This window comes from Pezoporus occidentalis, unplaced genomic scaffold, assembly GCF_034315485.1.
Source record: "Pezoporus occidentalis ecotype Australia unplaced genomic scaffold, CSIRO_AGI_Poc_V1 ctg82, whole genome shotgun sequence".
NCBI classification, from domain to species: Eukaryota; Metazoa; Chordata; class Aves; order Psittaciformes; family Psittacidae; genus Pezoporus; species Pezoporus occidentalis.
Genome location: NW_026916181.1, coordinates 1,938,359 through 1,952,396, shown reverse-complemented (window position 1 = coordinate 1,952,396; position 14,038 = coordinate 1,938,359). Strand labels below are relative to the sequence as shown.

The 14,038-nt window shown below is 41.1% G+C and overlaps 1 protein-coding gene across 1 annotated transcript in view; it reads left to right on the top strand.

The window, feature by feature from the left end:
- Positions 1 to 7,631, top strand: part of WNT9A (Wnt family member 9A) — a 56,365-nt gene extending 48,734 nt beyond the window's left edge. Inside the window, exon 4 of the mRNA XM_062603882.1 lies at positions 870 to 7,631. Within this exon, the coding sequence (XP_062459866.1) occupies positions 870 to 1,343 (474 nt within the window). The 3' untranslated portion in view covers positions 1,344 to 7,631. The remainder of the gene's footprint in view (positions 1 to 869) is intronic.
- Positions 7,632 to 14,038: the final 6,407 nt, after the last annotated feature.

Sequence of the window (14,038 nt, the reverse complement as noted above, 5' to 3'; positions counted from 1 at the left end):
GGCAATGAATCTTTTTGTTTTAAAAAATACATGCATGCTTCTTCATTACTAGCAGAAGAAAATTGACATGTCCTTTTGAACATACTACTGCACTCTGAAATAGAATCCTGAACACAGGATGGAGAGGCAGAAGCTACCTGGATGTTTTTAGAGCTGCTGGTTTTGGTGAAGGTGAATTCGAGCTGTGTTCCTGAGAACTATGTATATATATGTATATATATTTCAGCTACATGAGCTCAGTCACAAAATGGGTGGGATGCTATACGTCATCGCTACTGGTGGAAACAACACAGCTTAACCATGTTTTCACTGAGCCTGTGCTCAGTGTGAGTTTACAGTGGTATCTGATGTGATCTGGTATGGAGAAGGTTCCTACTTTCCACACTCATGTTCTGGAGCATGTGCCACACCATGTGTGTGTTTGTGTGTGTTACAGCAGCAATTCCCTCTTTTCTCCACTAAACCACCTCCTTCCATGGTTGTTACATCTTATCTCCTTGTTCTTGCTAAAATAAATAAGTGATAAAAGTTGTATTGATTTCTTAGTTGCATCACAGCTTCCGACCTTTATCTACATAAATGAGTGCCAGCACCAGACAGCCTTTGTATGCCTTACTAGTATAATTAACTAGCCAATAAAGCATTATCCTAGCAGGTAAATATCATATTCTGTATTGTCATAACTGGGACCCTTCTGAAGCAAATATTTCTTGTAATATGTGTCCTCTGTCCTCTTTCAACATATATCTTTTGTACTGCCATTGACTTTGTGTTCCAGGAGTGTCTTCTAGCACGTTTTGTTTTTTCCTCTGTAACTTGATGGTTTTCCCCCATAACTGATTTTATATTTGGGCTGTGTGTGTCTGCAGGTCATCAAAGCTGGAGTGGAGACAACCTGTAAATGCCATGGTGTATCTGGATCCTGTACTGTTCGAACGTGCTGGAGGCAGCTCTCTCCATTCCATGAAATAGGGAAGCAGCTGAAACAGAAGTACGAGACATCGCTCAAAGTGGGCAGCACTACCAACGAGGCCACAGGAGAAGGAGACATCTCCCCACCCAAGAAGTCCATCCCTGGTCACAGTGATCAAATCCCAAGGACTACGGATCTTGTCTACATTGACGATTCCCCAAGCTTCTGTATGATGAGTAGATACTCACCTGGGACTTCGGGAAGGAAATGTTACAAAGACAAGAACTGTGACAGCATCTGCTGTGGGCGAGGGCACAATACACAGAGTCGGGTGGTCACCCGTCCATGCCAGTGCCAGGTCCGTTGGTGCTGCTATGTGGAATGCAAGCAATGCACCCAGAGAGAAGAGGTTTATACCTGCAAAGACTGACATGTCTTCTGCTCAATGGCAACCCTTGGTGACGGGTGATGGCGATCTATAAGAACTGCATATGGAGACAAACAGGGTTTGATTGACCTTCTGGGATCTGAAAGCTATGTTGAGACATAAGCACTTTGTAGGGTACAGGTGACCCAGCTGTGTTGCTGTTTTGTTTTTGTTTTGTTTTGTTTTCCCGTAGACTGAATTTTAATGAGGTCCAACTTTGTGGAAATAAGTGCCTGTCACACTGGGGTTAGACACCAGTTGACCTTCACCTTAGTCTACGCAGTTTGATGGATCATTTATCCTTGGAATGTATTGATCGTTCCACCAACCCTCCATGAACTCCTGGGTTAGTATATTCTCTTTAATCCATACTACTTTATTCCTGAAGCTTACCCAGCAGGTTAGAGAGATAAGCAGCTAGGAAAGAAAAATCTGCTTCAAACATGATGGTACAGGAAGTGGTCATATATATCCCCTTCTAAAACTGGAGAGATGTGTGTAGGGTAAGCAGGAACAGGCCTGATGGCTCCTTTAAGGGAGTTTCTGCACATTGAGCAAATAAGGCTCTGACAAAAAAGACCCACTGGGAGGGTTAGCTTCTAATGACGGCTCCATATCCACATGCATTGATCACCAAATACAGCTCAAAAAATGTTGGGTCCACCATGTTACAAACAGAAATATATCCAAGAAAGAGGTTGGGAAGACTAGAAAACCAGATGTGCCTGTCCCCTTCAGTCCAATCACGTGTTCTTTTTCTACAACTGGTTTCTTCAAATGCAGTTTCTTTAGCACTATTGTCCTTTTTTTTTTTTTTTTTAACAAAACCACTAGTTATTTTTTAAATTTTATTTTCACTTTGTGCATGAGTTATTTTTCTGTCCTCTTTCCACCTCTTGTTGATCAAATTCACCCTGTGGTAACTGCTTCAGAAATCTGAACTGGAACTTTCGAGTCTTATGCCAGCTGAATGTGGACACATATTTCTGAGTAGAACAAGAGAAATTCAAGTGCATCTTGGAACACAGTGGTGTCTTGCATTTCATAGCAGCCATTTTGGACTGTATCAGACCTCTGGAGGAGTTGACTTTTCTGTTACTAGGTCATCATTCCATTTACTCTAAACCATGGCGGTGGTACATCCACAAGCTGTATGTAAGCCCTATGACCTTAAGGTTTTTCTTTTTTTCTTTCTTTTTTTTTTTTTTTTTTTTTTTAACCACTAGATTGAGGACTGTATTTAAAGAGTACAACTGCTAAATGGTAACTAACTCTTGGATTCTGAACAACCAATTGACACAAACTGTCAAGTGGCCAGAGAAGCCACAAATTGACTGCAGTTGTAGATGGCTCTGATGCTGTGAAATAGATGGCAACCGTCAGTGTTTCTTCTTTTGTTTGAAGAGGATACTTACAATCCAGGACTTGATGCAACAATGTTCTTCAGTCATATAAAAGTAGATTGGAAGCAGCCAGTGGATGCCTCAAAGAAGTTTTCTAAGGAGACATTGGAGAGCAGAGGGCATTTTGTTTTATTTTTGGTAGCAATTTTTGACTGTCCAGTAGTAGCAATTTCCACCAGTTCTATGTAAACCATTGATCTGGTTCTCAAAAGAGGAAAGCTGGCTGGAGTTCTTCAACTGGTAGTAAATGTTAGCCAAGCAGAAAGAGAGCAGTTTTCCAAGATGGACCATTATATTTCAAGGTGGTTTTAATTTTCCTTTTTTTTTTCTCCCAAAATAGTAGCCACTAATATTTAAGCTGTTCATGGGCATCTACTGGGAGGAGAAAAGATATGTTTAACAGATACCTGCAGTCCAGCCTGGTTTGTTGGCATGAAATCTTGAGGTGTGAGCATGGGGATGGACAGGATGGTATTGTTAATAGCGCTAAGGTCCTGCAAAGTGAAGTTGCTGTCTCTTTTTTTGCTGTTTGCTTATTTGCTGTACAATTCTGGAGGCTGGGGTATTGCTGGAAAAGGAGGAACCCACATATGGTGTCTGTCCCTTCCACAGCAGCAAATGTGCAGCAGTGCATACAATGCAGGGAGTTTGCAAGAAGGTCTCACAGCTTCTGAGAGATGCACAGCTTTGAGAGTCACCCACACGCAGTTTATCTAAATGGTTCAAAAAATAAACTGACTAGAAACCTATTATTCAGCATGTGTGTGTATATACACACACGTACCTTCACAAAAAAAGTATATATATAAATATTGAATGAACATTTATTTATTTTAAAGCCCTTCAGAAGGACCTAGTAAATGGTTTTAATGTGGTATTATGTTAAATTGTTTCTCCCCCTGTCTCTCACACATACGTGCAAAGTCACTGTTACATTTTCGTGTGTGTGATAGAATAGCTCTTCCCCTCCAAAGTAAAGCCAGATCCAAACTTGCTCAAAATGTGAGGATTTTGGGGTCTGAATTACTATTTCTGGCTCCACTCTTTAAAAAAAAAAAAAAAAAAGTTCTTAATTAAAGAATCAACCACAACTTATGTGCATTATTGTTACTAATTATTGTTATATTTAAACCATGGGCCTCATTTTCCTTCTTTTCACTTGTGTCTCTGTCTCCATTGACCTCGCTGGAGTAACTCCACATTGCACTGGTGTGAGAGGAGAATGAGTCCCTAGATGTAGAAGAGAAGTCATTGTGGGCATAAATATTGTTGTGAAGAAAATGCCTGTGTCAGATGGGATAGGGTAGCTTGGTGTGTTTGGCAGCGGGGGGGAGAGAGAAATGGGTGGGCAATAAGACAGACTGTCAAAGCTTGACTAGAGGAAGGCAGCAAAGAGTGAATGAACTACTGAGTGAAAGAGCTCTTCTGTGTATTATAACTCACGCACTGAAGCCTGGATGCTTTCTGTAAGTATTTAAAAAAAAAACAAAACCAACAAAAAAACCCACACAAAAAGCAAATTGTATTTATGTTAATGTGGATATATTACTTGCCTGTTATATATTGTAAATAGCAAGGTTTATTCTCCTGTGGTTAAAAAAAAATATAAATAACTAAATAGTAGCGAGGCACATGTGTTAAATGTATAGGCAGTGTATAAAATATACTAACACTCTGAAATCAGGAGAACTTGTCTTCTTGGCCTTTTGACCTAGGGTGGTAAAACATATGTGGGTTATTTTTCTTCTCCCCCCCCCCCCCCCCCCCCCCCATGTTATATGTGTGTTGGGTGTTGGGGGGTGTTTAGTTCCAGCATTTTCCAATGTTTGCCTTACCTTTGAAGAAAGAATGGGGGGAAAAGCCTCATTCTGGAAAAATCCAGTGGAGCTTGAGTAGGATGAAACAAGTAGCAACTGGTAGAAAAGATGTCAGACCCTCTCAAAATTCTCTCAGGTGCTTGACTTGGGTTTTCTGCTGGTGATAATGTGTGTTGGGATTGAACTAACCCATGGAGCAGGAGTTTCTGCTTGTGTTACTCCATATATGAGTTCAGAAAACCCTAGACAGCAGACCCTGAAGCCCTCTATAAAACATTGGGCAGTGTCCTGTAAACCGCTTTTTATTCCAGCTGCATGAAATTGGATTTTTCCAGAGAGGCTGATTCTACCACTACATCACTGCATCTCTAGTGCAATTCAATTTAATTGCTCATTTTTGTAAAACTACTACAAGAATGGATTTGGGTCCCTGATCTTTCACAGTGTCATTTGATATATATATATAAAAAAAAAAAAGTGCAAAGCAACTTTTTCCTTTTTCTTACCCCCATAGAAACAGGTTTTTGCAGCAGATGTAACTGGAGAAGGACAGATGGGTGACTGGAGGATTTTCTGGTTTCCTATCCACTTTCACCCGTTGTCTCTCAAAAGTGTCAAAGTGTTGGTTCTCCTAAGCTGATCCAGCAAAACTTGTGAGATCAGTTTTGGGGTGGGGGGGGGTGGGGGGGTGCAACCATTATTTATATAACTTTTTAATTAATTTTTTTAAAAGAGAAGTTAGTTGATGGAAGAATATTTTTATTGAATAGTGCATTTAGTTATGTCAGAAATATAAAAAATATATATAATATTTTTGTAAACAAGGCAAACTGAAAATGTTTGCTGTTTTATATTAGAATTTTCTATTAAAAGAAATAAAACCCCACACAAATAATTGTTGCACCCGTCATCTGTTTTTTAACAAGCTTCTGTTCTGTGTGACTGACTCATATATGCTGGATGTGGAGACATGCAAAACAAGTCCTAAACATTACATTCTCATTGTTTTCCAGCTCTCAAAAGACTCCAGTTGGTGAATCAACTAACAAAGGGGCACTTTTTTTTATTCTTGACACTAAAAATGAGTTATGAAGAATGAGTAGCTTGTAAATAAATACAAAAACCTACCCTGAAACTTCAAGCTTACCCTTTTTTAGTTATGCATCCTGGTTGTGACATGGCTTGAAAGCCAAAACCTATTTATAATAACTAGATATTTGCTGTTGATCTCAGTTGTCCTGGGAAGAATGACTCTTAAAAAGGTTATGGGGGGGGGGGGGGGAATAAAAGTCTGATACATGGGAAGGTTAAATGAAGAGGACCAAATCCCAGGCTTGACTTAATATAAACAATTTAATCTATTTGAATGGGGTAGTGTAAAACTTGGGAGCTGGGAACTTGGTCTGCTGTGGGTTAGGAAGCCTGTTGTTCACCTTGGGAAGCACCTTTGAGTTATGGACTGTTTTCAAAAGAGCTTTTGGAATTGAAGACCTGAGCAGGGGAAAGATAATTTCTGAGGATTTTTTTGTGGTCAGCCAGCTTGCACACATCTGCCTTCCTTCAGCCCAGGTCTTGAATTTCTTTGTTAATTGTTTTTCAGCTGCCCTATTTTAGTGAACATATATTAGGTTGGTTTGGCTGTGGTAGGGTTCAATGCAAACCCGGATGAAGGGACAGATTTCTCAAGGGTACTTTCATGGAGTAGATGCTGCTTAAGGTAATTTCCTGGTGGATTATAGTGCCTGTGAAAAATTCCTCAGTTGATGTTTCAGTAAAATTAGGTCTGTTCTGTGCTCAATAAAACAGGTGCAGCAAAGCTCTCCATTCCCAGTTTATTTGGCTCTGCATGCACATCTGTTGGGTAGACTCTGGCTTCTATGGTCAGCTAGTCCTGGTTTTCAGTTTTCAGAATGCTAAGTAGGTGATGACTTTTGGAGAGCAACATTGTCCTGCAAGAGAAATTGTGCCTTTTATGACCATTACTGCTCATGTAACTTGAAGGATGCTCAGTATGGCATAGAGTCAGGCCCATAGAAATCTGGCCATTGCTGAAGCAGTCAAGCTGAGGGCCATAGATATTAGTGTTGAATAGTTTTCAGATCTATTTTTCACTGATGTGCACTGGATTTGGCCAAGCTCTTTACAGGTGCCAGGAAAGAGAGTGTTTCTGCACACCAAAAAAAGGGAAATCTCTAGTACTTGTGAGTGGAGAGGTAAAGCAAATGTCTATTGCAAGCACAGTTTAGCTCTGGCATCATGGTAAGCTTCCTGTAACTACGTTTATTCACGTGCAGGGAGTGAGTAGGGTCTAAGTTAAGGGCGTAAATGATTTAGACACATAAAATTCAGCAGGCTGTCTGAATAACACTGTTGTTGCTGAATGTTTTCAGAAATGGGCAAAACCCTTCCCCAGCAGCATTGGATAATAGGATTGATCAGGAAAGCTGGGACATGCTGACATGCTTGCTGCAGTGGGGCATTTGTAATGCTTCTGGAATTATCCCCCTTTAGATAAGGAGCCTCTAGAAGGTGTTTTGGACCAGATGGATGTGCCAGTTTGTCACCACTGACAATGGAAGAGGATAAAAACATAGACACGCAGGTTAATAGATGCTTATAAATGTGGGGATGAATTCAGGACTAATCAATGTATGTATGGATATCTCAGCCAGCTCCCTTTGGGCACAGACCTATCTGAAAGAGCAATCACCAAATTAGCACAGGAATTTTCTTTTGGTCCGCCCCATCCCTAAGAATGCCCTTTGAGGCCTGAATGTAAAGTCTAGGATTTGTTTTGCACACCTGGGATGGCTTTTCCTTTTAAAGGGAGGTGGGAATACTAACATGAAGGATTAGTATTTTTCTTTTTGTTTGTTTTTTTTTCTTTTTTCTTTTTTTTTTCTTTCCAATGTCTTATGGGAGCCTAAGTTATTTTTCTCTACCTCATATGTACAGCTTGTAGGTATAAATCTGATTCTGAGTGACTGTTGAGAATGTATTTAAGTTATTTAACATCTTTGTATAACAAAAAAGCCAGAACAAATGAAACAATAAATGTATTTTAAATTATAGTTGATGTGTGCTCTTCTTTCTTTGCATCCTGAAGAACTTCTACATTCAGTGGTTGCGGAAGTCCCTGTACTTCCCTCAGCACTAGTCTGGACCTCTGGTGCTGGAGCTAGCCTGTCTCTCCTCTGGGACTGGGGTGAGGGGAAGAAGGAATGCAAGTGAGCGAGTGGCCGAGTGGTTCTGAGTTACCGGCTGGGCTTAAACCATGACACTAGTGTAAGCCCTAAAGACTTTTGAGCAGTATAATGTTAAACAAGCTCAGGAGGCTGATGGACTCCATCAGCTTTTCATGGGGTTGCATTAGTCATCATTCTTTGCTGGAGAAGTCATGATACTTTGGCAGAATGTCACTCTCATGATGTGATTGCAAAGGTACTCTGATCAAGTAACTGGCTGGAGCTTAAAATAGGGAAGATGTGGCCAAATTTAGTCTGGCTGAATGACAACAATTAAAAAAATTGTCATTATCCTGGGCTATGTGTTGTCTTGCTTGATCAAATGTCTTTTTCTTCACAATGGACCCCTGGAGATATTTACTATCTAAAATTCATTTTAGCTGAGCTTTAAATAACCAGAGAGTGTTGCTGTTCATCTTACAACTTAATAATGACTCAAACATGAGTGATTTGGGTTTGCAAAGCCTCTGAGAAATAACATGGTGCCCCATATGTGGATGCATGCAGTGAGGTGCTGCTTCTCAGGACCACAGCTGTGGGATGGTTCACAGATACTACTCTTTCATGTGGATGAGGAGAAAGCTTAGAGATCAACCTGAGGTCCAACTGCTCAAGATGTTTAAAACAAAGAAAGAAACAACCCCACTGAAACCCTAGCCCTGGGGCTGACAAAACTTGTGGCAGAGAAGACCTTACTGAGATAGCAGGTGGTGGGATATTAAGTAAGGGGCCGTTTAGATTAGTAGGCTACTGTCTTTTGAGGCAGGCAACCAGGCACAAGCATCCTATCATCTCCCTCAGTGGTCACCGTGTTAACATAAATATAACATAAAGGGGAGGGGTAAGAAAAATCACATGACCAATAATGGTAGTTCATCTGACAGAAAGTAACTTCCTACCGTGTGCTAACTTACTGGCTGTCACTCATATGTCCAGGTTCTCCTTCTCAATAGTTTGGCACCCTGTCAAGGCAGCAGGTCCAAATGATTCAAACAAGCTGCCAGCCAAGAAAAGCTGCTTGTCAGGCTGACTGGGCATGTGATAGAAGAACCAAACTTAGAATGAGCTTTAGCCACAGTTGTCCTTTCAGTGTATACCTTTGGCAAACTTCTGTACATCCCAGGTTAGACTATTAAACAAGGGTTACTGTGTTCATGATGGTGTGCTGGAGGACTTTGAAAACTCTGCCATATGTCTCCAAAATGCTTTACAAAGTCAGAGGCGGTTATCCAATTCTCTCCTTCCCATGCGTGTAAAACTCTCGCATCTATTTTACCTTCTGATCTCATTTTCTGCTATGGTGCATGAATTGCATCCAGACATTTAATTAACCCCTTTAAGAGATGGTTCCTCTGTACTTTACACAGAATCAGCAGTGTCCATCGTCAAACAGATGTGCTGGTACCTTTATCCAGTATCATGCTAATGTTGGTATCATATCCCACTGTTGCACTCCTCACAGCTTATTATCTGTATCACCCACCCGAGGAAATACTTACTAAATCAGTGAGAACTTTGCTCAACCAATGCACCTTCTGTTTTTGTTTTGCTTTGCCCCTTCTGTGATAAGAAATTTCAGCACAAACCTCTGAGGAACCAGGCAGATTTTGGTGAATGTTTGGTCTAGGTAGTTTAATGCAAGAATAGTGATGATTGGAGATGATGGGATTGGAGATGGGGATCCAAGGAGCTATCTCTGGTCTACATCCTGTCAAACCCTAGAGCATACCTCCCTGTTTTCTTCAGCTTCCCAACTGACCTTAGCCTACACTTCCTGGCAGTTGGGTAATGACAAATCGCAGGCTTGAAACCTCACAGCCAGCCTCCGCCAGACCCTTAAAGAGCTGCTAATGTGAGTCGTAAAGCCGCAGTAGCCTAGGATGTAACAGCGTTTTGACAGCTGTTCCCACAGAGGAAGTGGGTGAAGCTAGAATGCATATTGTAAGAATTTGGGATTAAAAAAAAAGTAAAATAGAGAGCATCAAATGAGAAACTTCACCTCTAGAAAAATAAAATAGGTTTCCTTTCCTCTTCTCTCCCGTTGCTTTCCTCAGGGCTGCTGCTATGTCTTTTTTTGCAAGAAGGTGGTTTCAGCATCTGTGGGTGTGCTGAGCAGCAGTGGAGTGTGAGAACTAGGTAATATCCAATAAAAAAATAGAGGTGCTTTTAGCTTAGAAAGAAGAAAGGACTTGCCTGAATATCTTACAAGCTTCTAAACACATCTCTGAGAAATATGCTTTGTGTGAAACTGTGTGTATAACACAGCTAGGAATGTAGAAGAGCGTGTGCATTTGTGAGCAAAAGAAACCCAGAATGAGGAGAGGAAAAATAATGAGGAGACAAATTTTACATAGAGCTCTCTCTTAAAAAAGCACTAAGGATGAAAATCTGACTGCTACTTGGACAAAAATAAGTTAACTCCCAAGAGATGAGAAGGGAGAGTCAGGGCCCCTGCAACTTCCTACTACTGATTCATCATTATCATTAACATAGCTCAAGCTCTGTAGGCACTTTTGGACATCTCCTTGTATGGGTCCTGAGTTATTTAGGAGACATGCAATACCTATTCTCTTTCAGTCTAAATAGAAGCACAAACTCAGAGTCAGAGATAAAAGAGGGCTAGAAAGATGTGACTTGCCCAAACTCATACCTTGGTCGTTTTGAGACCTGGGCCTATAACCGAGTAGTGGTAAGTGCCCTCAACACTATTTGAGATGTGGGGGTACCACAGGTGGCCAGGAAAGAGACGCAAATCATGCTACATTTCGGTGTTCATACCCTGTGTTTCTGCATGGGAAGCAGATGGGATAGCAGCATGATTTGTGTATTTCCCTATGGATTTGCTTCAAAGCTGGCTGGAGATGACACTGAATATATGACTCCCTCAGTGTTACTGGCTACAGCACTGGAGGGCTGTAGCCAGGATAATAAAGGGGTATAGCTGTTGTCAAATGAAAAAATGAACATTTCCTTCAGGACTTGGGATATAGTGAGAGAAGATGCTTCCAGTTGCTTGGAAAAGAGGAGGAGCTTTTTAACTTCCTACATCCTCTCCCAAGTCATCTCTGCTTCTGCTTGCAAGAGTCACAGCATCAATATAGGGAGTGGATTAGACTTTCTGGCTACATCTCCAGTTGTTACTGGACCTCATGCTGATGGCATAAAGCAGCCCACATCTTACCTATTAAATACACTTGCCTTCCAGAACAAGGTGGCTCTATGTAAAATATCTCCTGGGAACAGACCTTGGTCCATGCCAACTTTTGAACCATACCGAGGAACTGTTTGGGAGTATGCTTTTACCTGAGCCAAAAGCACACCAGGGATTTTCTAATACTTTAACAATATACTTGATCAAGCTCCAGTTCCCAGGAATGTTGCTTGCCCCTCTTTAAATCTGATAAAATAGATGCAGAAGTTCAAGTGCCCTACAAATAATCCTCACACACTAACCAAGAACTATTTCTTGATCAGTTCTTTTGCTCTGCTGGTGAGGAAACCGCATCTCAGGGAAGGCTGGCTTTCCTGGTTGGCCAGCACTAAAGCAAGATACAAGCTTCATCACATCAGCCTCTAGGTACCCCTGAAGTGACTTCAGTAGTGGCAACTATAACTAAAGCTCACAAAACTCACGACTTTATGGATAAGACATAGTCAGACCTTGAAAAAGACCTTATGACAAGACATCTGCAGCTGGGGTAATCTATTTGTGTGCTTATCACTGATTGTAGGCCCTGCATAGCATTCCACTGATTCATTCAGCATGTTCAAGGACTGAATAGCCACAGCTTCCTTCAATTAACTGCAGTACCTATATAAGGAATGCAGGTAATGTAACCTTCACCCATAGTTAATGGAAGGCTAATAAATCCTAGATGCTAACAGAGAGGGTAATTGGGGGTTTTCATATGTCTCCTTCTCTGTTCATTGTTCATACTTTGGATTATCTATATGTGTCAATGCTTGCACTCATATATTTACATCCACATAACCTATAAGTTTAACGGGTGGCAGCATTCACTGCAAGAATGCCAAACCCAAGTACTGATGCAAAATTTTCAGGAGTCAATAGAAAAACCCTAATGATTCTGATCAGAGTATGAAATCCTAAATCCACATAACTAATATTAAAATATCAGTTATACATTTTAGAATTCAAGTCCACAGCCTGTGTTTCAGTCTATTTTTATCTCTCCTCCGATGAACTACCCAAAGTCTCTGACAGTTACCCCAGCTTCCTAACTGCACTCTGTCCAGTGGCTCCTCCCCTGAAGAGCTTGATACTACATCAGGTAAGACAAAGGGGGAAAGAGTTCAAAAGCTCTGGTTTCTGAGGCCATGCCCCCCATCCCTAAGGTATGCTATCCCTGTTTTCCACCAGCTTCTGGTGATTTTAACAAGAATTTAGACTTAACATCAGAATGACACTTCTGTCCTGCTTATGCTTTCATTTATAGCCTTCTCAGCTTCCCCAGGCAGCACTACTTTCCAAGGTGCTAATTGCAAGGGCACTCATCATAAATTACCACTCATTTCTCCCTCTAACTTGCATGGAAGAATCCCTCAAGCGATTATTCTCTGCTGGATGTGGCTTTGAGCAACCTGGTGTAGCAGAAGGGGTCCCTGATTATGCTGTTAAAGCAGGACCAGACTCTCTGTAAGTGATGTCCCAGGAGAACTGGGCAGCCTGCTGAGAGGGCTGAGGGAATAAAAAGAAAACAAAGGTGGCTGGGCACTGAGGTGTAAAATAGAGGGACCTCCAGCCCTAGGGAGTCTCCCAACATCTGCTGAGAAAGTCTACCAGTTAACCCTGCTTGATGATTCAGACAGGAGAGAAGATTCTGTGTGCCTGAGATTTCACTGCTTTTTGCAAGGATTAAAGATGAAAAAATGGGGTTAGTTACTTCTATCAAGGTAACACTTAAATTCAAGTATTAGACATAGATGAAAAAAAAAAAAGGCATAAAGAAGACGTTTGAGGCACTAGTGGCTGCCCTTTACCTGATTTGGAGTCTTGGTTAACTTTACAGACTGGCAAAATGTCCCAAGTATTAAGATTGGTCTGTTATGTTTTCCATGAGCGATCTTTCTTGTTCTTCTGTTCATTGTCTTCTGAGGAAAAGAAACCTCAACAAAACTGAAGTTTTCTCTTCCCCAGCTGTGAATGACCTCACTTGTGCCTGTGAGCCTTTTTTTATTCCCTGTGACAGGTCACTGGGATGTGTATCCAACTCAGCAGCACAGCCTGGCTGTACAAGGACGTGGTGAGGAAGGGGTATATTTGTAACTGAGTTCTGTTTCTGGATTGCATTGGCTATTAACTTTGAATTTATGCTCTTTTATAAAATGTAATTCTACCAGCTGAAATTTGGAACAAACATGAAGAAGCCATTCTTAGCTTTTTTTTTTTGGATGCTCTGGGCAGTGCATCTCAAAGCCCGGGGCTGACTGTGGTCTTTCTCAAACCATGCTTGGTTGAGTTTTGCATGATTCCCTCTCCCTGCTGGGCTGGTTCATCTCAGCTGCTACACTGCAATGGCGGTGAAATGTTGCTAGTCGTCTGACATCAAGAGAACTGACAGACAAATCATTTGTTTCCTAATTTTCAGGTCACAGCAAAACATTCATGGTGGTTGCATACAGTGCATAACAGTGCACATGATGGAGTTGGCATGAAGATGCTTGTCCTAAATTGTTTTTCTTTCATGGGTCAGTACATTAGAGGCAGTGAAAATCTTCAGTCAAGGAATCCCATGTACTCCAGTGGGTGCCTCATGCTATAGATTCCTTCAAGGATAGCGGTGCCTCTGAGTGAAATGAAAATGATTGTAAATGCTGGGTAAGTGAAAGGAAAGATGGTAAATGTCTGTTTTGTGTGGCTCTGGTTGGTGTCACTAAGGGAAGTCAGATGTTGTTTTATTGTGGCAGTAAATTGCATTGCAAATTAGTGCTGCAGTGGAGTGATCTTCAGTATGAGAAGAAGAAATTAAGAAAAAAATTATTTGACTGTCATTTCTCTTGATGGTAAATGGGGAGCTGGTGGTATCAAGCAAGCTTTGTGTTACCTATTGAAGGGAAGGTTTCCACTCTCAGTCATGCTTGAAGCTATAAAGGTGGGGAGGAAAAGGCACACATGAATTTTTCTGAAGCTTCATTGAGGTTTGGTGACAGAAAATAGTCTAGAATGGATTATTTCTACAGCATAAATGGGCTACTGGTGGTAGTGACTAAAG